This window comes from Eretmochelys imbricata, chromosome 5 (genome assembly GCF_965152235.1).
Source record: "Eretmochelys imbricata isolate rEreImb1 chromosome 5, rEreImb1.hap1, whole genome shotgun sequence".
NCBI lineage: Eukaryota > Metazoa > Chordata > Testudines > Cheloniidae > Eretmochelys > Eretmochelys imbricata.
Window position 1 is genome coordinate 51,850,861 of NC_135576.1, and position 27,666 is coordinate 51,878,526.

Consider the following 27,666-nt stretch of genomic DNA (forward strand, 5'->3'; position numbering starts at 1 on the left):
AATTTGGTTTTGGTAAGCAGTGAGGACCCCAGAAGAAATGATTGTAGGGGACAACCTTGGTTAGAGCGATCATGAGCTAATTCAGTTCAAACTAAATGGAAGGATAAACAAAAATAGATCTGTGACTAGGATTTTTTATTTCAAAAAGGCTAACTTTAAAAAATTAAGGAAATTAGTTAGGGAAGTGGATTGGACTGAAAAACTTGTGGATCTAAAGGCGGAGGAGGCCTGGAATTACTTCAAGTCAAAGTTGCAGAAACTATCAGAAGCCTGCATCCCAAGAAAGGGGGAAAAAGTCATAGGCAGGAGTTGTACACCAAGCTGGATGAGCAAGCGTCTCAGAGAGGTGATTAAGAAAAAGCAGAAAGCCTACAAGGAGTGGAAGATGGGAGGGATTAGCAAGGAAAGCTACCTTATTGAGGTCAGAACATGTAGGGATAAAGTGAGAAAGGCCAAAAGCCATGTAGAGTTGGACCTTGCAAAGGGAATTAAAACCAATAGTAAAAGGTTCTATAGCCATACAAATAAGAAGAAAACAAAGAAAGAAGAAGTGGGACTGCTTAACACTGAGGATGGAGTGGAGGTTAAGGATAATCTAGGCATGGCCCAACATCTAAACAAATACTTTGCCTCAGTCTTTAATGAGGCTAATGAGGAGCTTAGGGATAATGGTAGGACAACAAATGGGAATGAGGATATGGAGGTAGATATTACCACATCCGAGGTAGAAGCCAAACTCAAACAGCTTAATGGGACTAAATTGGGGGGCTGGATAATCTTCATCCAAGAATATTAAAGGAACTGGCACATGAAATGGCAAGCCGATTAGCAAGAATTTTTAATCAATCTGTAAACTCAGGGGTTGTACTGTATGACTGGAGGATTGCTAACATAGTTCCTATTTTTAAGAAAGGTAAAAAAAGCAATCTGGGTAACTACAGGCCTGTTAGTTTGACATCTGTAGTATGCAAGGTCTTGGAAAAAATTTTGAAGAAGAAAGCAGTTAAGGACATTGAGGTCAATGGTAATTGGGACAAAATACAACATGGCTTTACAAAAGCTAGATTGTGTCAAACCAACCTGATCTCCTTCTTTGAGAAGGTAACAGATTTTTTAGACAAAGGGAACGTAGTAGATCTAATTTACTCCGATTTCAGTAAGGCATTTGATACGGTTCCACATGGAGAATTATTAGCTAAATTGGAACAGGTGGGGGTCAATATGAAAACTGAAAGGTGGATAAGGAACTGGTTAAAGGTCACACTGAAAGGTGAACTGTCAGACTGGAAGGAGGTTACTAGTGGAGTTCCTCAGAGATTAGTTTTGGGACCAATCTTATTTAATCATTTTATCACTAACCTTGGCACAAAAAGCGGAAATGTGCTAATAAAGTTTGCAGATGACACAAAGCTGGAAGGTATTGCCAATACAGAGAAGGACCGGGATATCATACAGGAAGATCTGGATGACCTTGTAAACTGGATTAATAGTGATAGGATGAAATTTAATAGTGAAAAGTCATGCATTTAGGGATTAATAACAAGAATTTCTGTTATAAACTGGGAACGCATTACTTGGAAGTAACAGAGGAGGAGAAGGACCTCAGAGTACTGGTCGATCACAGGATGACTATGAGCCGCCAATGTGATATGGCCGTCAAAAAAGCTAATGTGGTCTTGGGATGCATCAGGCGAGGTATTTCCAGTAGAGATAAGGAGGTGTTTGTACTGTTATACAAGGCACTGGTGAGACCTCATCTGGAATATTATGTGCAGTTCTGTCTCTCATGTTTAAGAAGGATGAATTCAAACTGGAACAGGTACAGAGAAGGGCTACTAGGATGATCCGAGGAATGGAAAACCTGTCTTATGAAAGGAAACTCAATGAGCTTGGCTTGTTTAGCCTAACCAAAAGAAGGCTGAGAGGAGATATGATTGCTATCTATAAATACATCAGAGGAATAAATACCATGGAGGGAGAAGAATTATTTAAGCTCAGTACCAATGTGGACACAAGAACAAATGGATATAAACTGGCCATCAGGAAGTTTAGACTTTTAAATTAGACGAAGGTTTCTAACCATCAGAGGAGTGAAGTTCTGGAACAGCCTTCCAAGGGATGCAGTGGGGGCAAAACACATATCTGGCTTTAAGACAAAGCTTGATAAGTTTATGGAAGGGATGATATGATGGGATAGCCTAATTTTGGCAATTAATTGATCTTCGATTACTAGTGGTAGATATACCCAGTGGCCTGTGATGGGATGTTAGATGGGGTGGGATCTGAGTTACTATAGAGAATTCTTTCTTAAGTGTCTGGGTGGTGAGTCTTGCCCACATGCTCAGGGTTTAGCTGATCACCATATTTCGGGTAGGGAAGGAATTTTCCTCCAGGGTAGATTGGCAGAGGCCCTGGGGGTTTTTTGCCTTCCTCTGCAGCGTGGTGCATGGGTCACTTGCTGGAGGATTCTCTGCATCTTGAAGTCTTTAAACCACAATTTGAGGACTTCAATAGCTCAGACATAAGTTAGGGGTTTGTTACAGGAGTTGGTGGGTGAGATTCTGTGGCCTGCGTTGTGCAGGAGGTCAGACTAGACAATCATAATGGTCCCTTCTGACCTTAAAGTTTATGATTCTATGAAGTAAGCATTTATCTACTACTTATCTATAATACCAAAGAATACTGAAATTTGTTAAATAAAAATAATGATTGTTCCTCATAATTTGGGATGTTTTAAGCTTTAAATTTATTCTTATAAAAATCAAATTGTTTTCAATATAAGAAAGTGTGTATGTGACAATATTGTAACTTTGTTTTCACCCCCCAAAATTGAATATGATGTAAAGAAAAATACACAGAATACATAAAATCACAGAATATTAGGGTTGGAAGAGACCTCAGGAGGTCTAATCCAATCCCCTGCTCAAAGCAGGACCAACACCAACTAAATCATCACAGCCAGGGCTTTGTCAAGCCGGGCCTTAAAAACTCTAAGGATGGAGATTCCACCACCTCCTTAGGTAACCCATTCCAGTGCTTTACCACCCGCCTACATCTGGATTAATGTAAATACTTAAAAAGTATAAAGCAGACTAAGTGAAAGCTCATCTTGCATCTGACAAGGTCCTGGATTTTGCAAATTTACTTGAAGTCATAGGGGAAACTTCTATGTAGAAAGCTACAAGAAGCACCATGGCAGATTCTGTCGAGGAGGTACATGATTATATGGAGTTGAATATTGGTTGTTTTTTAAAATTAGCCAGCTGCAACGTTCTTTAAAGCAATGTGAGCAGCTTCCCCCGCCCCCTTCTTCTAATAGATGTTTATTATGAAACTGTCAACATATTCATAAAACATTACTATTAATGTACCAGTTTCACAATGTAATCTTTTACATATGGAAGACTCATATGTTCAATTACAATAGCATTCTTTAGAAACACAGTCATCATTTCCATACTTTCATTTTTTACAGAACTTATGGATGTTACCTCTTTGAGGACCCCTTTAACGCAAACCCAGATGTTTCCTTCAGTGAATCAGGAGACATCAATTTTCATTGTCATCTTGAAAATAAGTCTCAAATTTTTTATTTGTACTAGTATTTGAAAAAATGTTCAATATTTCAGTTTCCTTATGCGTGAGTGTATTCTATCAGAATATTGAATAATTTAAACCAAATGCCTGAATACCTATTTTTGTGTGTGTTTTAGCTTTTCTATAAAGGAAGCCTATGAGCTAAAAAGTGAGTGGAAATTCTTTTTTTCTTCAGGTATACACTGAAACATTCTTAGCACCTTTTAAACAGTCTGGTTCATACTGGCCATTAAAATAAGCTTACAAACTGTAACATTATCCCCTGAAATTTGCTATTTTGCTTCCATTTTTTATGAAAAAATACTGCCTTACAAAGACTTATCATGCCAAATTTGGGCTTAAAGTTCGATAGCCGAGATTTATATCCCTTAGAAGTGAGTTTATAATGAAAACTCTGACATGGGCACTTGCAGATTTCACTGTAATTATTTTTTCTTTAAAAAGATGCATGAAATAAATATATATCACATTTGAAATACTGAAGTTTAGGCTATGTAAGCAATTATTTTTCAATGCTACATCTACTAAGAAAAATGTCCTTTTGGGATGAAACACTGTCTAGAAGTTCTCAGGCTAGTTTTGTTGTCATAACAGATTACATAGTATGCATTATTTTTAGCCAAAGCAACACCAGGAAAAATTTCAAAAATGCTATTTGGTAGATATTTAGCTTCCTACCAAGACAGCTGCCTTTTGAGTTTTACCCTCTAATTGCTTACAGAGGAGACATTACACTTTAAAATGTCTGTTGGCTTTGCAGAATAACTACATCTTCGTATTTTAATGCTGCCAGAGGGCCAAACCCACTGAACTCAAAAAAGTTTATGCCTGCATAAAAGGAAATGCAAATTAAACTATGCTCCCTGCATAAGGCAATAAGGAAGCTGCCATCTTTTATGGAAATACAAGTACAGAAGATAAGATACACAGATGTTGCTTAGCATCATGCATTGCATAAATTGTAAGGAATAATCTAAAGGAGGAATTGCTAAAACATCTGGGTCCATTTACTGCTACTGGATGTGGATTATCCTTAGATGCTCTCTATAACTGAAACTGAACGTTAGTGTTAATATGTACAATACGTCTGTGCTATGATATCACAGTACAAGGACTTATATGCTAAAGAAATTCATGTACAAGTGACATCAATAACTTTAAGGCTGGGCCTCACACTTCATGTCCTGCAAAAGCAAAAAATACAGAGTTAAGCCTCTATTCTCCTTTTGATATGTGTACGTAACTCCATTTGATAGTAAGAGAAAAATTACTCACTTTGACAATGTGAGAAAAATTTCTTACTGATAAATCAGATTCTCTGAAGGTAAGAGATATAACAGAACTCCTTTCCAAGGTCCAGGATCCAGCATATGACAGGGATCAGAATACCATAAAAGCACAGCTTTCTAATACGAGCACTCTGGGCTAGCTTGTTACTTTAAGGCACAGTGTGTGGTAAGGGCCGTGTGAAGCCACGCCTCCCAGAACAATGACAGATATTTTGCTTCCATTTTCAGTTGCACTAGAGGGACGTTAATTACAATAGCCTTTAAGGAGCACAGCATATGCTTGGCTGAAGCATGGGGAGAAGGAGCTATGAGTGGCTACTTCATGCCTTCTTTATGTCATATAGAAGCTCCTGAGTACTTCAAGCTACAGGAGCTACAATTCTGGGTAACTCTTAAGTGCAAGGTGAGAAGAAAGCCCCTTCTTCCCTCCCGCTTCACTGTGTGGCTGTATAACTCACACACCTCCTGGGTGTGGTGTTCTGTCCCATCTAGTGGCACTGAGACCACTGAAAGAGAGAGAGATTAATGAGTCTGCTCTACAGCCTTAGCTAACGGCCATATGGCTTTTAGCTCATGCAGTAGAGGCTCATGCACTAAGCTCCAGAAGTCCCAGGTTTGATCCCAATGACCGGGGTCTGACAGTGTTACAACTAGACATGTGTAACTGTCTCAACACAAGAGAAAGTATGCTTACCTACTGCTGAGATATAGAAGTTGTACTTCAACCATGGCCGTTTCATTTTCTGCTAACTGGCAGGTGAGGAGCTCCTTTCTGAGACAGCAACCTGTTTGTCTGTTTTTCCTATATAAGGTCTCTCTCATGTGTACAAGTATCCTCAAAATACTTTTTTTTGCTTCTATTTCTAATTTTTTGTTATTAAATAGCAACAAATTTTGTAATGAATAGTTTAGTTTTGTTTTCCTTTGCTGGAATCTCTTTCTTGAGACCCTTTCTACAATTTGTGTTGTACCTACACTTGATTTCAAATATCTAGTTATTTTTTCTATATTAATTTCCAATAATTGTCCTGAGTGCAACAGAAGACATCTATAGTAAAGTAACACAAACCTTAAATGTATTTTATTTGCTTCAAAAATGCAAGAACTGCCTGAAGATTAGAACAATATATCTAAGATGTGGCAGATTTTTCATTACTTGAAATCTTTAAATCAAGATCAGACGTCTCTCTGCAAGATGTGTTCTAACTCAGTGTTTTGCAACCTTTTCAGGTTGGCGACACCTTATTTGCAATAAAAAATGTTCATGATTCCCTTCCAGTTTACTATAAAAGTAAGAGTAAAAATATATTAATGATAAGCCTTGGTGTGTGTCTTTCTCTGTCGGTCTGTTGATCTGTTGAAGGGTAAGGGGGTGTGTGGAGAAGGGAATGAGATTTCCCTTGCTTTACATTGTAATAAAATGTTACCTTTCTTGACCCTCCTGGAGGTCATGACCAACTTGTTAAGAAACACTCTTCTAACTCAACCACAAGTATGGTACTGAAGCAAGGGCACTGGAGCCTTTGTAGAAGTGAGGAGGGGCAATGGTGCTGGAACTGGGGGCACCAGGGGGCCATGCCCCCTACTTTTAAATATGGCGTAGTTTGGGGGTTAGAGGGCTGTGTCCCCCTCCCTGCCCAAACTTCAAGCCTGGGGCAGGCGAGGAGCAATGCTGGCAGGGGCTGTGCTTCGCAGTGCGGGAGCTGATAACGGAGAGTTGCACTGAAGGCCTTAGCTTCAGTGCAACTTCAACTTATTCATTATTATTAACCAAAACAGTGGTTTGACATCTGAAGTTGCTCTGGAGGCTTGGAAAATAGGAGTTATCTTTATATTTCAAGAGAGGATGATACTCCATGGATCCAATCCATAGCTGGTGTAAATCAGTGTACACCAGTTTACACCAACTGAGTATCTAGCCCCAGAAGTCCTTGAATGCCAGTAGTACATTAAAATATCTCAGGCCTGATTCTCCACTTCATAACACTGGTTTTATGAAGTGTAACTTCACTGATTACATTAGCATAAAACTGATACAACAGAATGGAGAATACACACTTTTTTAATGTGTATCCTTTGTGATGATGTATTTAAAGACAATGGTGTGTTTCTGTCCATACTATGTACTTCCTTGCTTTTGCAGATATGAATCACAACCTTACTATTCTTTAAAATGTTCTTTTTGTGTGTGAATTGATGGCAAACTCTGTTACTATTAAATCAGTGAAATAAACATTCAAACCTAATTAATATCAAGGCTCTTTACAAATCTACAGATGAATATGGTGGGCACACTAACAAGATATTGCAAATATATGAACCGTGACCTGTAGAACAAACCCAACATTTAGAAAGAGACTTGGAAGGAAAAAACAAAGAATTCTGTAAAAGATGCTTTGCACAAGAGTGAAACTGCTGTGATGTTTCTTTACTTTGTCACAACTCTTAATATTAGTTAATTAATCAAAATACATTCTCCCTGGTACTATGTATGTCACAATTATTTTTTCTTTTAAAAGGAAAAGATTACTTTTATAAATGCGATCGTAGTTTATTATTTTGCTTACATGTTCATTCCAGGCATTCCAGGGCCACCTAAAGCATTCAGTGGCGGTCTCATTGCACCTCCATAGTTCTGCAATGATAACCAAGGGTCAGACTACCACAAAACAAAAAAACAAAACCAAAGAGGAGGGGGGAAAGAAAGGACAGCAGGTTAATGACTTCCCTACACACCTGTTGATTGGATAGGCCAGTGTGACTCATTCTTGCAGGAGTTTCCATTCTTGACTTTAAAAAAAAATTCTTATGCCTAACGAAAAAGTAGTATGCTTAGTACACTACACATATTAACGGGTCTTAAAAATTTATGTGTACTAAGCATACTTAAAATGCTAATTGTTCCATGAAGATTTATGATACAAGGTAGCAAAGTCAATGGTCAACAAAGATCAGATTCAGTAACTGTTCAACTTTCATACCATGAAAACTCGTTCAAGGACAGAAAATAGATTTTTTTCGGGGGGTTTCACAGTTTGGAATTCTGATAGAATTATTTTTAATTGAACCTGGTTAATGAACAGGGTATTAAAAACTTCCATGGGAAAATATTTCATTTCTGTAACACATAAAATGATTGCTATACTCCTCTTGTAACCAATTTAAGGCAACAAACATGAAAATTATTCAGATAGCATAATGGATGCCATAGAAATGCCTATGAATGAGCTATCCAAAACCCTATTATAGATAAAACCAATGTGTGTGCTCAGAGAAGATTTAGATCATGACATAAACTGACAAAAGCCTAGACATTGTGCTATTTTCCTGAAAGACTAAACTATTAGGTCAATTTTTTCAGTTAAATGTAAATAGAACTGTACCAGTCCTACTGCATTTTTCTGATATCTTAGGCAAATATATGTATAATAAAGCAATTTCTAAAAAGTAAAATAGTATGTTTTGAGGAAGTGGGGCAGACAATCATTTACCTAAGAGAACAGAATGTCCTCAAAGTCGTTATTGTTATCTGTTTTGCAATGATGTAACTACAACTCACTCTAGTTATACTATAACTGGATTACTGAACTTTAACTGGAGTTCTCCAAAGCAGTCTGTTACACAAATCAATGCTCTAGGGTATTTGAGCATCAAATTATGCAGACCAGGGAGCAATCTGACAATAAGATTTAAAATGTAGACCTGATACTGTATTTCATGTGTCATAGCGAAAAGAGATATTTCAATTACAAAAAACTTATTTAAAGTGAACCAAGAAAGGACTTCTAGGAGTAAGTTCTCTTGTTGCAAACTAGAAGACAAACCTGCAAGTGCTCCTTGTTTAGACTTCCCATTGAAGCCCACGGGAGTTCTACACATAGATGGCTCGTATGAATGGGTTTATGTAACAAGCTAATAAGCTAATTCTAAAACAATTGGAATGCTACCTCGCGTTCCCTTTAAATATTCATGTTTTTGGCGTCTCCCTGCACCAAAACAGTACCAAAATGACATCCATTTCTGGAGGAACTCTGAAGCTATTTAATTCTATTTTTCCATCTTCATTTCAGAGATCTGAGCCACCTTTCTTTGGACCATCTTCCTGTTTTTTCTTTTCTTTATTCTGACAAAGGAACCAAGTCTGTGGGCCTAAGATCTTTATGGAATTCACTAGGAGTTCTCAACTGGAAGCATTTTAGTCAGGTGTCCTTGCTGAACTTGAACTGAGAGAAATCAGATTAAAATCATTTGGCACATTTAGTAAGCATAAACCTTTACAATTATATACAACTGTTTGCCTGTTGCTGAAGATGAAAGAAAATAATTAGGGTAGACCTGGGACAGCTTCTGCCAAGAAGGAAATCCAAGAGGAGAAGATGGATGAAGAGAGGAATCTGGAGAACAGTGGCGAATGAAGGAGTCTTAACAACAGTTAGAGGCAGAGTTTAACAAAGTTGTTTTTGTTTCGTTACTTTTCCTTGTTTTATTTTCCTTTTCCCTTTCACTGTAATTTGTTTTTTTGTTTGTCAGTCATTATCCAAAAATTAACTATTATACCTATGGCAAACTGTTAAATGAGGGAAAATTCATTTAAAATAAAATGTAAAAAAGTTACATACTTGTGTTTTCAGTCTCCCTATCCCAAGCACAAGAATGTAGGTGTTAGCACCAAACAAACTGGACAGCAAAATCAAAACTAGTGTACAGTCCAAACTTGCTATCTAGCTCAAATATGGCCTGTCACCATGACATATGGTATTTAGATAACTCTTTTATATTTTGTGTGCTTGAATCTCATTTACATGAAGGACAGGTCTACACTAAAAAGTTTTACTGGCATAGCTATTTTGGTAAGGGGTATGATTTTTTGCCAACATAGTTATACTGGTAAAAGTCCTAGTATAGCTGCAGTCAGGAAACTGACATAAGCTATACTGGGATAAGCACTTTTATACCAATATAACTGTGTCTACACCACAAGAGGTTTTGCAGTTTAACTACACCAGTGCAGTACAACCAGCAAAACCCTCCTAGTGTAGATTAAGCCTAAAGCAGCTTTACATTCTCTGGCACTGCAGAAGTACCTTAAAGTGGGCATGAAAGGCTCTGTAAGTTAGCTCGTCCTTCGAGTTATTAAAACTGCTTGCTCAGAAGACCCACGCCACCCCCAGGCAAATGAGAAGGATGATAGATAAGCATGGACCTATAGAAAAGACTACTTTGGAAAACTCAGGTCTGAGAGAATTACATAGTCCCCTCCAGTTTTAAAGAGAATAAAACTGAAAATCATCTTTGCTAAAATTGACATCAGACTTGCCTACTGTGTGTAGCTAATAATGCTAGCGTAAAGTGTGAGCTTAAATTCATGACCACAAAGCTTAACTTTCCACCACAAAAAAGAAAGTGGCAGAAATACCAAAGTGCTGTAGAAAAACAAACATATGTTTATACACATTTGTGTTGGTTACACATGCAGAATTGGTTGCGACCAAAAAGAGTCATGGGTTAAAAAGAAAGAGCTACCCAGTTATTCAAAACTAAACGTAGATCCCATTGAACAGAGAAGTCACTAAGGAAAATATCTGAATGAAGAAATCAAAGTGTAGAGGGATGAACATAACCCAAATATTCTTCAGAATAAGATGTAAAGCCAAAATGGCTATAACAAGCAAAAAAACAAAAAACAAAGTTTGAGACCTGAGTTACTGAGGAAAAGTGATAATAAGCAATGGACAATCCACTGGGCTAACCTTTTTGGAGGTATTTCAGAATGGATTTAATTTCCACTTGACTTCATTCTTGTAAGTGGAAATATTATAAATTTTTACTAAAAAACTTTCACACCCTTGGAGAATGAGTCTCTGTATAAGTAACTATAACCAGGTCAGCATTGGGAGGAAGGCTGAACACAGATGTTCAAGCTTGTTGCTCTTCTTGAAAAGCAGATCTAGAAAGACAAGGCTAACAACTGGTATTTATAGGTGATATGCAGGCACCATCTGTAGACAGTATGACTAATTGTGCATATTAAAAATCTTATGCCAAAAAACCTAGAGTGTGGAATTTTTTATCAGAAGTTTAGTGGCTAGAGAAAGATCTTTATAAAAATTAATTAATTTTGTTTTTGCTACACAGACTATGAATACTTTAGCTGTATTGTGGGGCTAATTTTCCCTCCAAAATAATATAAACAATAAGGTTAGGATTTTCAAAGGAGCCTGAGCCAATTGCTTAGGCTCCTTTGAAAATCCTAGACTTAGACCATAATATGCATTAATTGTGGCATAAACTTAAGTTTTCTCAATGTTTTATAGTTATATGGACAAATATGTAAGCCTTTTTATTTGAATTATAACTGTATCGTTCAAAATAAATTAAATCAATCTTTATAAAATTTTGTAAATACAATAAATTTTCTTTATAGTTCGCAACTTTGTCAAGTTTTAACTGAGAATATTTTTTTATTATAGAGAGAAAATCCCTTAAAAATGGGATTAGAAAGAAAAGTGCTGACATATTTAAACCTTCGTTCTAGTACAGCTGTGACAAAAAGGACCCTAAAATATCATATGTATGTGTACTGTAAATATAGACACACATATTTATGCAAGGTACCTGTGGTCCTAATGGAACCATTCCTCTTGGAGGAGTCATTCTCTGCATTGGCCCACCCATGTTTGGATGCCCTGAAAAAAATCACACAACTTTAACAACTGTGGTGCATAAAAACACTTCTAAATTATTGACAAATTATCACTTCATCGTTTGAAAAGTGTTTACGCAGCCGCAGTGGACTTTAAAACAAGAGGTGCTGGATGCAAGTTTGGGATCATGCAGAACCCTTCTAAAAGAAAAAAAAAAGGTTGATATTCTCAATATACATTTCACATCTAGTAAACAGGCACTTTACCTTGTTGTCGTGTTGGGTCCATCCCACTGGGCAATAATGGCTGACTTCCTGGGACGCCTCCAAGTGCCTACACATATATAAAACATGTTGAGAGGAAATATAAACTGTATTTTAAACAGATAATTCAGGTAATTTTGTTTTTAATTTTGAAACTGTTACTGAGCCAAGTGTAAAGCAAAAAGTTTAACTCTGCTAAAGATATAGGACAAGATCTTACAATTGGATCCACGCACCCTTGTGGCCACATGGAGCTCCAATGATTTAAACAGCTAAATGTGAATATTCTTCAGTATTTATTTTTACCTAATTTTCTTTTATTTGTCCCTAATCTCCTTGTATTGTGTATCCCACCTGGCTATGGAGCATGGGGCAATGCCGTTTCTTGATTCTGGGGTCAGTTTTCTCTATGTTTAAATTTTGACATCCTCTATCATTTTAACAGCTACCTTCCAGGGCTAGAAGGGTGGCTTTGTGGTCCTCTCAGATGCTCAGCCACAACTAGGCCACCTGGGCGGTATTCAAAATGCAGGCTAAGGTAGGGCTGGGAGGTGGGGAATGTAGTTTCCATCCTCCCTAACCATCCAAGGACATTAGTTCCAAGATATACTCTCTATACTCCTACAATGGAAACAAGAGACTCCAAGCTTGGTCCCAAATCCTGCCTTCAAGCATGATAATATAATGTGTTGTTATGTCCCGCTTGGCCCAAATGTAGCATATTGTTTTTAAATCCCCAAGTTATTATCTGTCCTTTGAGTCTGTTATAAGATAGTTAGATTTACAATTAATTTCTCTAGCCTTTTGCACAAATATCTGTAGTATAGTCATCTTACAAAAATCTTCATCAAGAATGGATGTTTGAGTCTGGAATGGTGTTTCAAAAGCCAACTAAAATTAATTAATTCATAATAAAAATGTTTATCTGGAGTAAGTAAATCTGGTGTTATTAAATGCATCTAATCAGGTAACACTGGTATTGCTTAATGAAGGAACTGATCAGTTTATCTTGACTGCGAAGAAATATGATTGTGGTGAATTTTTATTATTTTACATATATATGTATATACATAAATAAATATATATATATATGTTTATTATTTTACACTTTTACACACACATACGTACATATATATATATATATATATAAAAACACATGCACTCTAAGGTTGAGGTTTTAATTGCAGAAGAGTCAGGAAATTCAAAGGTAACATTCACAATGTTCCCTTTTGAGTATGCATTACAATTGTGTACTTCATTATATGATTTATGGAACTTATAGAGTTTCATTCTGTGTCATTTTAGTCAATGGGAGCATTATCATTTACTTCAATAGGTGCAGGTTCAGAATGATATGTAGGAGCAAAAAGTAAAACATGCAAAAAAGTGTCAAATTCCAGCAAAGTGGAATCTGGTCACCTGTGCCAAAGATGACAGGTGGCATGCAGGGAAACAGGAGTAAAGTCCTTAGTGTAAGACACCCAGGCTGGAAATTTGACTCATGCAATATTTGGAACATGTATGGTTATATAAAGAAGTGCCCCTTCCTTCCACTGTATCATATTGTATTATTGCTGAGCAGTATGTCACATTTTCCTATGTGACCAAATAAGACAGAGCCCTACTATAATGCATGTGCTCGAGGGAAGAGTTATGGTTACTGTGAGAATTTTAACTATGATTTTACTGACTTTTGTGTAATCAAAATTTCAACTTTAAAACTGCATTACAATAGTTTATCACTTTCATGTACTGCTTATATTATCTGTAACTTAATGATAGGCAATGTTGCCAAAACTGGTAATTCATGAATGTGGCATAATGTAAATGAACTGCAAGGGCTGTAATTCACTGAGATTATGCTATAGCTCTAAACTGAAAACAGTGTAATGTGCAGACAAAAATAGCTTCTGAAATTAAAACAGCAGGTTGGCAGTAGTTTTTATAGTATTCACCACATCCAGCTTTTACCTGCCAGTATTTAAACAATTTAGAAATACATACATATAAAAATGTGAAAGTCAAATGCCAGAATGTCTTTGAGTAACATATTATTGTAAGGTATAGCAATCAGGAATTTATTTTATACTGAATTACAGTATACTTATAACAAATGTTTAAAGCAATGATAACTTTTCACTTACAGTATATAGTCCAGGGGCAGGCCAACTTTTTGGGCTGAGAGCCACGTTGAGTTTCCAAAATTGTATGGAGGGCCGGTTAGGGGAGGCTGTGCCACCCCAGACAGCCGGGCATGGCCCGGCCCCCAACCCCTATCTGACCCCGCGCCCGCTTCTCGCCCCCTGACAGCCCCCCCAGGACTCCTGTCCCATCCACCACCCCTTGCTCCCTGACCGCCCCCAGACGTCCCGCCCTTGATTTCCCCCCACAGCCCGATCCAACCCCTCCTCTCATTCCTGACTGCCCCCCCGGGACCCCTGCCCCATCCAACCACCCCTTCTCCCTGTCCCCTGACCACCCCCGGAACCCCTGATCCTGACTGGCCCCCGCCGCCCCATCCAACCCCTCCTCTCCTTCCTGACTGCCCTCCCAGGACCCCTGCCCCCATTCAACCACCCTGTTTCCTGCCCTCTGACCGCCCTGATCCCTATCCACACCCTTGGCCCCTGACCACCCCCTCGAACTCTCCTGCCCTCTGTCCAATCCCCCTGCTCCCTGCCCCCTTACCGTGCTGCCTGGAACACTGGTGGCTGGCGGCGCTACAGCCGTGCAGCACAGAGCACCGGGGTAGGCCGGGCTCTGCAGCTGCACTGCCCCAGGAGCTCGCAGCCCCTCTGCCCAGAGCATTGCGCCGGCAGCGCAGTGAGCTGAGGCTGCGGGGGAGGGGGAATAGCAGGGGAGGGGCCGGGTGCTAGCCTCCCAGGCCAGGAGCTCAGGGCTGGGCAGGAGGGTCCCGCGGACCAAATTTAGCCCGTGGGCCATAGTTTGCCCACCTCTGATATAGTCCCTTCCATGTACAGATCAGAAAGCAGTTAATAAACTTTAATTAAGCTACCCACCTCTCCTATGTAGTACATATCAATATACCCTTTTACAGCTGGGCAAAAAGGGGCAGACAAAGGTTAAATGAATTAGAAATTACAGAAGTTAGTAGTTGATGGAACAATCAGAAATGGGACTCAGGAATCCCCCTATTAACCACTATACCATATTCCCTAAAACAGTGGTTTTCAACCTGTGGTCTGCAAACCCTGTAGGTCCACAGACTATGTCTAAGATTTTCAAAGAAATCCACACCTCCATTCGAAATTTTTTATGGGTCTGCAAATGTAAAAAGATTGAAAACCACGGCCCATAAATGTGTGTCCTTGATATAAGGCTCTTACCTGATTGGGTATTCTTAAAGGTGGCCTTGGACCTCCAGGGTATCGAGGGGACATAAAAGGCTATGAAAAAAGGAACATAACCAAAGAATTCAATTTAGTTCAGAAATGTTTTATGTAGTAACTACATATATAGTTCCTGTGATCCTCAAATCTCAGGAGCTCATTTTATATACTTTGACAACAGTATTTAGTACATTAGTCTGCAGCACTTAGCAAAACTATATATATTTTAAAACTCTTTTCTGAAGATTAGTACCAAGCTGCATTTCTTAAAATTTTTAATACAGCTATTGTGTAAGCAGAATATGAACAACTATATGCACAGCATATGTAAAATGATAAACTATTAACATTACATAATCAAAAATGGAAGTTTTTGACTGGATAAAAGGGAAGTTAAAAAGCCTGGAATATAAAATAAAATACTCTAGGAAGAGTTGAGAGATACATAATAACAGAATAATTCAAAATGTCAAGTACTTTATCTTTTTACATTTTCATTTTAAAGAATATAGGGTATATAATAGTGACAGAGGATTTGGATTTCAGGTTTGGTTCACATATGTGTCTACAGGTCTAGAGACTTATTTGAACTACATTATCTAAATTACTGAGCTCTGCTCACATACCTCATGTAATGCAACCCTTCCTCCCCACACGCCAGTCTACCTACCCCATCCAACAAACCTTGGTTCACCATCACTTGGTGTTAGCTGAGTGTCCACTGGACCTCAGCTGCCATTGTAGTACATAGGAAAGAGATAGTCTTTAAGATTGCTGGGAAGCAAACCAGTTAGGAATTAATATATGGAAGTCAACTCCTTAAATTGCACCCAGAAGTAAACAGGAAGCCAATGCAAACATCAGAAAACAGATCTAACATTCCAGTGTTGGGGCTTAACCCCTATCACCTGAAAGGCAAGGGAAAGAATCCCAATTAGTCATGCTCTGCATCTGGAGGGTGATTAATTAACTGCCTTCTGGCCAGAGGAGGTATAGTTATGACTTATAGGTAGACTGAAGGAGCTCAGCAGAGGAGAGACTGCAGAGGAGACAGATCTCTCTGGCAGAGAGAAGCCCTGGGATAGGCTTTAGCAGACAGGAAACAACAGAGGAAGAATATTACGGGAGCAGGTTAGGTTCCTGCAGGGGAAGCCTGAGGTAGGGCCAACAAAGGAACTAAAGCGGAGTCTGAAAGAGGCAGAAGGGGTATAAGTTTTAAGATTCATTTGGATTTGTTCATGTTCCAGTGGAAGTGGTTTAGACTTTCATGTGAGTTGGTTTGAGGGCCAAGCCACAGAACACCTGAAGGAACTCAGGAGAAGACAAAGGCTGGAAAAGGCCATCACAGGGATGAGGGAGAGCCTAGTAGGGGGTGCCAGAGACAATGATCCTGTGACCAGAGATCAGGGGGAGTGCTATTACAATTCCTCATGATTACATTTTCAAGCACGACAGCCCATGAAATTTTCACCAGCTGTAACTTTCAAGCTGTCTTCAAACACAATCATAGGTAGAACACATTGAATTATTCCCATCTAGAAGTCAGAAAGCAGGGATCATGGTAGCAAAGTCTAGATCTGAAAGGAAAGGGAGCAAATGTCTAAGTAGAAAGATGATAAAAGAGTGATTTTGGCAACTAATAACATCTGTAATTCCAGAACCAGCTGAAGAGCCTAAAGCATTCTTTAAATTGTGAATATTTGAACAAAGAGAATACTATCCCTGCAATAATCAGGGCAAAACCTCTCCTTCCACAAGCCTTTCCCTCAGGATCTCTCAGACCAACAGAGTGGAAATTCTGGAGAACAAAAGCTGAGCTGGAAGTGTTGGACTTACTGAGCTCACTGAAATGGCTGGAGCAAATGACTGTACAGTGGTTTTAATGTTATACAGCTGGACAAAGTAGAAGATCCCATTATAATGACTGCAGGTTTAAAAAAAAGTCTGTATTGAAAAACCCTAAACAGGGCGCAGGAAACAAATATTATTTTTCTGTTACAGACAGTCATGACAAAGAAACAATTCCAACAGCTGGAACGGGAACAAAAGATACATTCTATTTAAAAAAAATCAGTCTTCAAAATTTCATTCTTCTCATTCTAAAGCCCAGGAAAAACAATCAGAAAAGGAGAGAATGTGTTTCTATTAGGAAAGCCTTTGAAAAAGCATATGTTGAAACAGCAGCACTTTTCCTGGTTACATTCTGGTTCAGACAGTCAGGAAAAGTGATAATGATTCAGCATGACTTTTTGACAAGTTACAAAAGTCGGATTCCACAAACAATATCCAACAGGATGAAGATGACATAGAGACTCTGGCATCTTTAACTGCTTATTGTTACTACTAGCTATTTTTGTTCTGTTTGCTGTTAAGCTTTAAGCCTGCTTGATTTTGAAATATAAAATGTTCAAGATTTCTTGTGCCTAGCAACCAGCGCTTGGGTTAATTCCTACAGATGATAATCCAGCAAGTGGCCTGGCTCTCAAGAAACTCTTTTATTTAAATCAACATCCTTTCTGAATACTGGGATTAGAGTTTGTTTATTCCCAAGTGAGGTTAAATTAATATTTGGATACTGCTATTACTTCTTTTTACTCATGTTTTCATATATAATGACAAAAATGGGCAAATAAATTGCAAAATTTGCAATATTTAGGCACCTTAATATAAGTAGCCTGATTTTCAGTAATGATGGGTATCCACAATCTTACTGAAACCAGTGGGAATTGCAAGCTCAGTATCTCTGAAAATCAGGCCACTCTTCTTTAGGGGCCTACATTTGGATTAAGGGGCCTAACATTAGGTATCCAGGTTTGAAAATTGTGGTCAGAGAACCCATTAGAAAACTACCATGATTCCACTTGGTTTTTAAAAGGCACCTCTATGTAATTTCTGGATTCCTTCTCTCTGCTCCGGAACATTGGATGAAGCCTCTGAAAGAAGGAGTTAAACACAGGACTTCTTTTATTTCTATGTATTTTAGTAAGTTCAAATTTCAATTCCTGGAGATGTGACTCTTGTTTAACCAGACAGATTTTAAAGTAAATTTAATCTTTATGTGTGAATTTCTACGCATGTGATAGCCCAGTGGCGGGCAACATGCGGCCCGTCAGGGTAATCCGCTGGTGGGCTGCCAGACAGTTTGTTTACCTTTGCACGGCCACCTGCAGCTGGGCGAACCGCGGCCACTGGGAGCTGCAGGAGGCCGTGCAAATGTAAACGAACTGTCTGGCGGCCTGCCAGTGGATTACCCTGATGGACTGCATGCAGCCCATGTGCCGCAGGCTGCCCACCACTGTGATAGCCTATGTGCAGGCTGTGCTGTATGGTTCAATTTAATGTCAAAAATAACCTGAAAAAAAGAAAAAAAGTTAAAGAAAAGAAAACTTACCTCAAAAAGAAAAGGTAAATATATAGGGCAAGATTCACCCTAGGTTCTACATTCACTTATGGCAGCACACACCTGGTGGCAGTAAGTACAAGGCCATTTCAACAAAACAAAATGAATTATTTATATTGGTCTTCATTGCAGAGGACATGGGGGAGATACCCACAACACAGCTATTCTTTTTAGGAACAAATCTGAAGTATTGTCACACACCAATGGGTCAATAGTAGAGGTTTTAGAACAAATTGAAAAATTAAACAGTAATGAGTCACCAGGACCAGATGGTATTCACCCAAGAGTTTGATTGAACTCAAATATGAAATGACAGGACTACTAACTGTAGTATATAACCTATCATTGAAATAAGCCTCTGTACTAGATAACTGGAAGGTAGCTAACGTAACACCAATTTTTAAAAAGGATGTGAGAAGCAATCCTGGCGATTATAGGCCATGAGCCTAATTTCAGTACTAGGCAACTTGACTGAAACTATACTAAAGAACAAAATTATCAGACACATAGATGAACACTATTTGTTGAGGAAGAGTCAACACGACTTTTGTAAAGGGAAATCATGCCTCACCAATCAATAAGAATTCTTTGAGGATGTTAACAAGCATGTGGATAAGGGAAATCCAGACAATTTAGTTGTATTTATATTTTCAGAAAGCCTCTGACAAGATCTCTCACCAAAGGCTCTTAAGCAAACTAAGTAGTCATAGGATAATAGGGAAGGTCCTCTCATGGATCAGTAACTGGTTAAAAGATAAGAAACAAAGGGTAGGAAAAAATGGTCAGTTTTCACAATGGAGACAGATAAGCAGTGGGATCCCCCAACTGTTCAACATATTCATTAATTATCTGGAAAGGAGAGCGAACAATGAAGTGGCAAAGTTTGCATATAATTCAAATTTATTCAAGGTAGTTAAATCCAAAGATGACCTCAAAGAGTTACATGGGGATCTCAGACTGGGTGTCTGGGCAACAAAATGGCAGATCAAATTCAACATTGAAGTGCAAAGTAATGCAGATTGGAAAAAATATCCCAACTACACATATATAATGATGGGTTCTAAATTAGCTGTTGCTACTCAAGAAAGAAATCATCAAAACTTCAACTCAGTGTGCAGCAGTGGTCAAAAAGGCAAACAATGTTAGGAAAGGGATAGAAAATAAGACAGAAAATATCATAATGCCACTATATAAATCCATGGTGCACCCACATCTTGAATACTGCGACCAGTTATGGTCAAGCCATCTCAAAAAGGATATAGTTGAAATGTAAAAGGTTCAGAGAAGGGCAGAAAAGATGATCAAGGGTATGAAATGGCTTCCATATGAGGAGAGACTAAAAAGATTAGGGCTGTTCAGCTTACAAAAGGAATGATTAAGGGGGAATATGATAGGGGTCTCAAATAATGAATGGTGTGGAAAAACAAAAGTGAATGAAGTGTTATTTTCCCTTTCCCACAGGGGTCACCTGATGAAATTAATAGGCAGCAGGTTTAATACAAAGAAGAGGAAATACTTTTTCACACAACGTACAATTAACTCATTTGGAACTCATTGCTATGGGATGCTGTGATGGCCAAAAGTATAACTGGTTAAAAAAAGAACTAGATAACTTCATGGAGGATACGTCCATCAACAGTTATTAGCCACAATGATTAGGGATGTTAGGGATGATATTACCTCATGCCAAGGGCGACTGTAAATGTCAGATTGCAAGAAGCTCAGAGGGAAAGACGGGCTGATCTCTCCAAAATTGCATAGTTTTCTGTACATTTCCACTGAAGCTCTGGTACTGGCCACTGTCAGAGACAGGATACTGGGCTAGATGGACAATTGGTGTGATCAAGTATGGCATGTTCTTACATGGCAATCACCCTGAGGTGGGGAGGCAAAAAGTGGTGAATGCCGTCTGAACAGTAGGGCCCTGTCTACCGAGGGTTAAAAGGTACTTCTTCAAATCCAATTAGCTTAACATAATTGAAAATTCCCCTAAACACCAATGTAGATATAATGTAACACCTCTTCAGTCCTATTAGCTGTTGTGTTTTAGCCTAGTTGACAGTGTTGGGGTCTGTTCACAAGATAAAAAGATGCATTTTCACAACATATTGCTAACTGTTTTAACTAATGAACTATTTAACTCTACTCTTGACAAGGCAAATTTAATTTTACCATGTGTTAGCTGGTTAAGGTGAACCTCCTAGGGTGCCCCCTCTACTATAAGACTTTAAGACATATATTATTAATTATTTTGTATTACCATAGCGCCTAGGATCCCTATCTTTTATGCTAGTGTGAACGGGCCTTCAGAGACAGACTTGCCTACAATATGATTAGCTAACATGACTAACATGGCTGCTACTCTGAAACCTAACCTGACTGAAAACTCTCTCTCCATGGATGTTGGGGGGGGGCAGGCGTTAATCATTTTAAACTACACAGATTGAAAAAAACTACGGTTTTCACCCTATGTAGACACAGCCTAAGGGATGCTGTCCGGGAAGTGGGTGTGCCCAGAATAGATGGAAAGTGTGCTGATTCAACACCTCCCCTCAGAGACTCCATGTAGCAGAGCTTATTTGGAGCGTCAACAGGAGATGAAGCAGTAACCCCTATTCTTACTGGTAGAATGCGTGGCTAAGGAGCTTTGCCTACACGATCACAAGAGACAAATGTGGGGCATGTGGGCAATGTGCTTGGTGGGTGGCCAGAATAATGCACTAATGCATTATTGTTGATAATTGCAGGGAGGGAGCGAGGGAGTTTAACTATAGTTGAACTATAGCAACTCTCATTAATTTCAGCTATATGGGCAGGAGAAGTTCTGCAAATTTCCCCAAATAATTCCTAAATTGTAGACCAGTTTTACCTTAAAAAATCAAATTAAAATAGCTTTTTAATAATATGAACATTAAAATAACATACTGTTTTACTTCTTATATTTTCAATTAATTTTTTTTAAAAAAAAAATAGTAACATACTTTAAAATAATCCTCTTATATTGTATACCTAAACATTCTGAGAGGCTGAAGGCACTCCTTACAGGGGGCCTGTCTACATTGGGAAATGACCTAGTGTTCCAACATGATGTGAAACACAATTTAGCACTCAGGGTAGACAAGGCTTGTCTTGTTTAAATTGTGTCAGTTACATGTAGTTAACTTAGAATCTTTAATCACTTTGTAAAAGTCAACTATCTTTGCTATCTTCACAAACAAAGCTTGAGTACTGCATATTACCAGAAGCCCTAAAATGGAATTACAGCCTTAATTTACATAGGCATTGAGATACATTATTTTATACTTATTAGCTGCTACTCCAGGTGCAGGTATACTAAGAACGTCCAAATTACTAGCATCTAGAACATAAGTCAAGTGTTGATTCTCATAAGAACAGAATCTCACCATTCATACATTCCAAGTTCTGAAATTGTAAGATGATTCATGATCTAGGTAAAAAAATAATCCAAGGTTCTTCTCTCCTCCTGCATTTTAAATTCACCTGTCATGTCCCATGTTCTCTCTCTTTTGTCTTCCCTCTCAGTCCTTTAATTCATATGCACATTTTTGGTCTTTTACTAATATCTCATCCCTTGTTAAAAAGTTTGAAATTGTTAACTGTTATATTCCAAAAGCATGAAATAAGATTTTATCATACAATTTTCTGATTTCACTTTCTTCCTATCCTATCAGTACTGAAAAGCGTTAAGGAAGTAATTTTTTTTTAATATACATCCTTCAGGCTCCTTGTATTATAATATGATCGCTAAGTGCTTTTAACTGTTACTGGTAGGAGATAAGCGCTTTCATTTAGAAAATGGAATGAGACATAAAATGCGTGTCAAATGAATTGACTAGAGTTAGTTTACAAGTCACATATTTTAATTTGTTTGGTTTTCTCTCTGTTCTGTATCAACAATCACTGTCATTGCAGTTTATAAGACACTCTTGATTAACACATTTTAGTGCTAACCAAGACTAAATACTCCAAATGACACACTTGTGTTGGCACATTCTGCTGATGAGCATAAATATGTAGCTTATCTTATTATACTCAGATAGTCTATGATCAGTGCTTAATAAAAAGCACTTTCCCATTCAATCATATTTGAACAACTATTAAACTCTACACAGGTCTATGCTTTATTTTTGGCAAAAGTATTGAAAGTTGTACTTTGGATAAAGCAAATCAAGTAAATCACACAATAACTAGCTTTTACATAAAACGGTGTGTACCAGACTCTCAGCATATATAAGTGAGCAAACTTCTCTTGATGGCCTTCTCTGGTGACTAAATCTCTGTTTCATAAACAGGAATATGTCTGTGTGCTTCAAATGAGGTCCCCCTCAAAAATTATTTGAGTTTGTTTATATTTGTTTAGAGCTGTCTAACATGGCCTCCCACCCTAGAAGTTTAAATATGGTAACAGTCAGAAGTTTGATCAAGTTAAGAATGTAGAGTGCAACATTTAAAATAATTAAAAATAAAAATCTAATGACTATAGCTCCCTTCTCCAGACTTCAGTAATAATAATCAAAACAAGACTAATAATCAAAACAAATAATAGGTTTCAGAGTAACAGCCGTGTTAGTCTGTTTTCGCAAAAAGAAAAGGAGGACTTGTGGCACCTTAGAGACTAACCAATTTATTTGAGCATAAGCTTTCGTGAGCTACAGCTCACTTCATCAGATGCATACTGTGGAAAATGCAGAAGATGTTTTTATACACACAAACCACGAAAAAATGGGTGTTTATCACTACAAAAGGTTTTCTCTCCCCCCACCCTACTCTCCTGCTGGTAATAGCTTATCTAAAGTGATCACTCTCCTTACAATGTGTATGATAATCAAGGTGGGCCATTTCCAGCACAAATCCAGGGTTTAACGAGAACGTCTGAGGAACGGGGGGTGGGGGATGGGAATAATAAACAAGGGGAAATAGGTTACTTTTTATAATGAATCAACCATTCCCAGTCTCTATGGTTGATTCATTATAAAAAGTAACCTATTCGCTCGCCCGCCCCCCTCCCCCCCCCGTTCCTCAGACTTTCTTGTTAAACCCTGGATTTGTGCTGGAAATGGCCCACCTTGATTATCATACACATTGCAAGGAGAGTGATCATTTTAGATAAGCTATTACCAGCAGGAGAGTAGGGTGGGGGGAGAGAAAACCTTTTGTAGTGATAAACACCCATTTTTTCATGGTTTGTGTGTATAAAAACATCTTCTGTATTTTCCACAGTATGCATCCGATGAAGTGAGCTGTAGCTCACGAAAGCTTATGCTCAAATAAATTGGTTAGTCTCTAAGGTACCACAAGTACTCCTAGAACAAATAATAGTTTTTCAATTAAGGTCAATGCTTTATCCTCATCAAAGAATTACTGGACCTATTCCACAATAAGAAAGAATAACTGCAGTGCTCTGAATACACACCTGGTAATCTGCATACAAAAACCCCTTTGCACTTATGTACAATACTTCTCTAGGATCTTACAAACAGGATCTATTGCTGCTACCGAAGTTATTTCACCAGGAATTTGAGAAGGTAAGTAACACTCATTTCAATAACAGATGATCTGTTGGAATGGTGCTGTTGTCGAATATGTCTCCCTTTGCAGCAAATATAATGATTATTTCTCACTCAAGAAGATCCAGCAAGTGGGAGAGGAAGAGGCTGAACTATGTACATGATAATTAATGGAGATTTCTTAAGCAGTACAATTTAAAAAGTACTATGAAGTATATATGTTTTAAATCAGTTGAAGAGTTGTGACTTTAATTTTGAGTGAAAACATTACACAAAATAGAACTAATCATTCCAAACATGATTTGAGCTGGAGCTAGAGCTAGTAAGGTCAGGAAGGATCACATGACCTTTTTTTTTTTTACCCATGCCTCTAAAATTCAGACATTTTGAACATAAACATTGAGAATAAGAACACATTTCTGAAAAAATTAGCAATTCCCCACCCAACACCTGAACAACTCATTTCTAGGAGCAATGCTGGCAAGTGAAAACTAAAAGCCTCAGCGACCTCTCAGTTAAGAATCACTAAGAATCACTATTGCTGCTACAGATATTATACATCATATTATTATGATGATGAAGCTAAAAGCATTATCTTCAGCAACAGAATTTTGGTATATGAAACTGATCTCTTAAGTCTAATGGAAAGTACAACTGTCAATTTATGCCAAGGACAGGATTCACCCGTGAAGAAAATGGCATCATTTATAAATTACAAAACATCAGCAAAAAACAACCCACAACCAATGAAAAAAAAACCAAACCAAGCACCCCTTAGCACTCTTCAGAAGACACTGTAATGCCACTTTTGACGTACAGTCAATATTGGGCTTGTGCACCCCAAAGGGTATATATATTTTCCTCTACATAAGAGTCAAAAGCTCAGCATAGGTAAAGATTTAATCCAAGCCTTATTTTGCCTCCACTCCCTCAATAAATATTTATAAGGCGTTTGTCATTTAGGTGCCTTCCCTTCCCCTAATACTGTTCCAAAACTAGCAGTGGGTTTGTGGCTGCTTGAGATTGTATTGTGGTGGGGGGAGCATGGGCACAAAGCATATTTAGTTACTCAAGCTGAGCAGTTTTAATTTTTTAAATTAAATTTTTTAAATAGTTTTAACCATTAATACCATTACTATAACTGTAGGATGGCATTATCAAAGCCAGCAGACACCTTTATCTTTTTAAAAATTGACTTTATTTCTGGTGTTTAGAGAGAGAGAGAGAGAGAGGAACACACACACAAACATACACCCACACTATTTTCAGACCTTTTGAGGTGCTAATATCCTCTACTTACAGACTGAAGATGGGTTTCATTTATATTTTCATACTTAAAATAGTTTTAAAATAAAATATGAGGTTACAGGAACAATGACACAAAGGTCCTGTTTCTGTGAAAAATTAAGCATGTGCATAACTTTACACATGTGAGTAGTCATAATGGGCTTAAGTCTTTGTAGAATTGGGGCAACTACATCTATAAATAACTACAAACATTCCAAACATATATCATGTATACCAATATTCTTAATATAAGCATTAATTATAGGGGGGGAATAAAATCTCCCTCAAAATCCATTTTCATATTTTCAGATCTTCTCTAGGCTTGCTAAAGCCTCCAACTCCACCTATCTGCTACTTTCAAGCCTGTAGTGATTTTTCATTTGATGAAAAGAATATTCAACAATCTGTGATGCTCTGAGCAACAATTCTGAGACTTAAGATTACCTGTTCTAATAGGGGCCAATTCTTTACAGTTTCTCTTGTAACTCCATCATGGAATCCCATTGACTGCAATGGAACTCTCTGCATGGAAAATGTGTGACTGTTTGAACAATCATGCTGAGGGTCATATAAAATAATTATTGTACACATTTTATGTTTTGTATATTTTAGAATAAAAATACAGAACTTTTTATTTTGCAAGCAGAGTTTTAGAGTTGATCACTGAGGCTATGTGTACACTACAAGCTAGGGGTAAGATTCCCTGCTTATATAGCTATATCTGTGCTAGCTCTTATCTGAACTAACATACTAAAAATAGTAGTGTAGTGACAGTAGCATGGGCAGTAGCAACAGAGGCATGAGCTAGCTGCCCCAACTACATACCTATTGGGTTCCAGTGTCTTTGTTCTCGGGGCTGCTAGCACAGTGCACTGCCATTCCTGCTGCTCATTACACCATGGCTACAATTCTATTTTTACCATGCTAGCTCATGTGAGAGATAATATGACTGTGTCTATGAGAGCTAGGAATCATACCACTAGCTTGCAGTGTAGACGTAGCTGTATTAACTAATATTTATTTGTTCTCCTAAATAAAAACAAATGCCACCATATACCAATTGATGTTTCAGTGGCAACACAGATTTTCTGGGAATCTGAGATTTCCACTGTTCACAGTTGAAAAGAAGGCAATAGCTGATCTGCTCCATCTTTACTTATGACCAAGAGGGCAGACTGTGTAGACTCCACAACGAGGAGAAAAGAGGTGTCCCAGTTACCACTCATAAACTGTTTTCTCTGAGTAATTTTTGTACTTGAAGGAGAAGCAGACAGGTAAGACTGTGGGAGTGGGGAAGGCATGAATTTTTCAATAGTGAAAAATAAGTGGCTAAGCAGGATGCTGCCATTGTTAAACTGTGTGTGATTGTTTGGAGGACAACAGGGATGGCGGATGATAAAGGCAATGGACTAGAAAATCAGAAAACTACATGGGACTTCGCAGGAAGATAGTAGTGGACTTATAGTTCCAGACACAACTTTAAAAAGATCAGATATTTTCAAAATGAACTTAAATATATAATGGGGTCGGATCTTCAGCCTTGCTAAAATCCCTTAGTGCCACTGGAGCAGTGCTGTGACTTTAAAGTTGCTCTAAAAGGACAGATGAGGATTCTTCCTATGCTATTGTTAAGCCAATCCCTCCTGACTCATTCCTAGTCCAAAGTGTGTGTCAGAATCAGCTATGTGCGCGAGAGGATATTCTAGAGGTGGAAGGGGGCAGACCTGGAGCATGATATGCTCAGCTGATCCCTGGTTGGCAGAATGGCCCCTATGAGACAGTTCTAGCTGGTGTAGGTTAGAATGACTGACTGCTGCGGCTGTTCCAACTTTCGGGTAGGCTGGTTTGGCCCCCTGCTATCCCCAGAATCAGGGCGATGTAAAGGTGCCCACTGTAGTTACCTGGGAGACTATTAACCCATCCCTTCAAAAAAATATACATTTTATATCCTTCCACGGAAGCTTGTAATCTATTTGCTTATTAAATGTATATTGTCTGGCTTTTTGTTTTGAAATGCAAAGAGGATGTGAGTTATCATTGACTCTGAATTTCCTAGCTTGTTTTAGTTAGTTTAATTACCTGAGTGCTATTTACACTTAACTTTTTGTAGTCAATAGTAATGCCATGGATGAAAAGAATATGAAACTTCTTTTCACTCATTCTTCTTCCTGTAATAATGCTCTATCAGAGCATTAGGTCAGCTCTGCTACAGCACAACAGAGCTAAAAATAGTGCATCCATATAATATGGCTAATACAGGGAATGGGCAACTGCCACTAGATGGCATGATATCCTTATATTATTTTGC

At 38.1% G+C, this 27,666-nt stretch overlaps 1 protein-coding gene across 4 annotated transcripts in view; it reads right to left on the reverse strand.

Moving 5' to 3' along the window:
* Window positions 1-27,666, reverse strand: part of SSBP2 (single stranded DNA binding protein 2) — a 273,412-nt gene that overhangs the window by 45,868 nt on the left and 199,878 nt on the right. For all 4 annotated transcript variants that reach the window (XR_013346153.1, XM_077817137.1, XM_077817136.1 and 1 more), the window contains 4 exons: window positions 15,141-15,200; window positions 11,797-11,863; window positions 11,502-11,572; window positions 7,454-7,521 (listed from right to left, as the gene is read on the reverse strand). Coding sequence is in view for 3 of the 4 variants with exons in the window: in XM_077817137.1 (XP_077673263.1) it covers window positions 7,454-7,521; window positions 11,502-11,572; window positions 11,797-11,863; window positions 15,141-15,200 (266 nt within the window). In the remaining variant the exon portion in view is untranslated. The remainder of the gene's footprint in view (window positions 1-7,453; window positions 7,522-11,501; window positions 11,573-11,796; window positions 11,864-15,140; window positions 15,201-27,666) is intronic.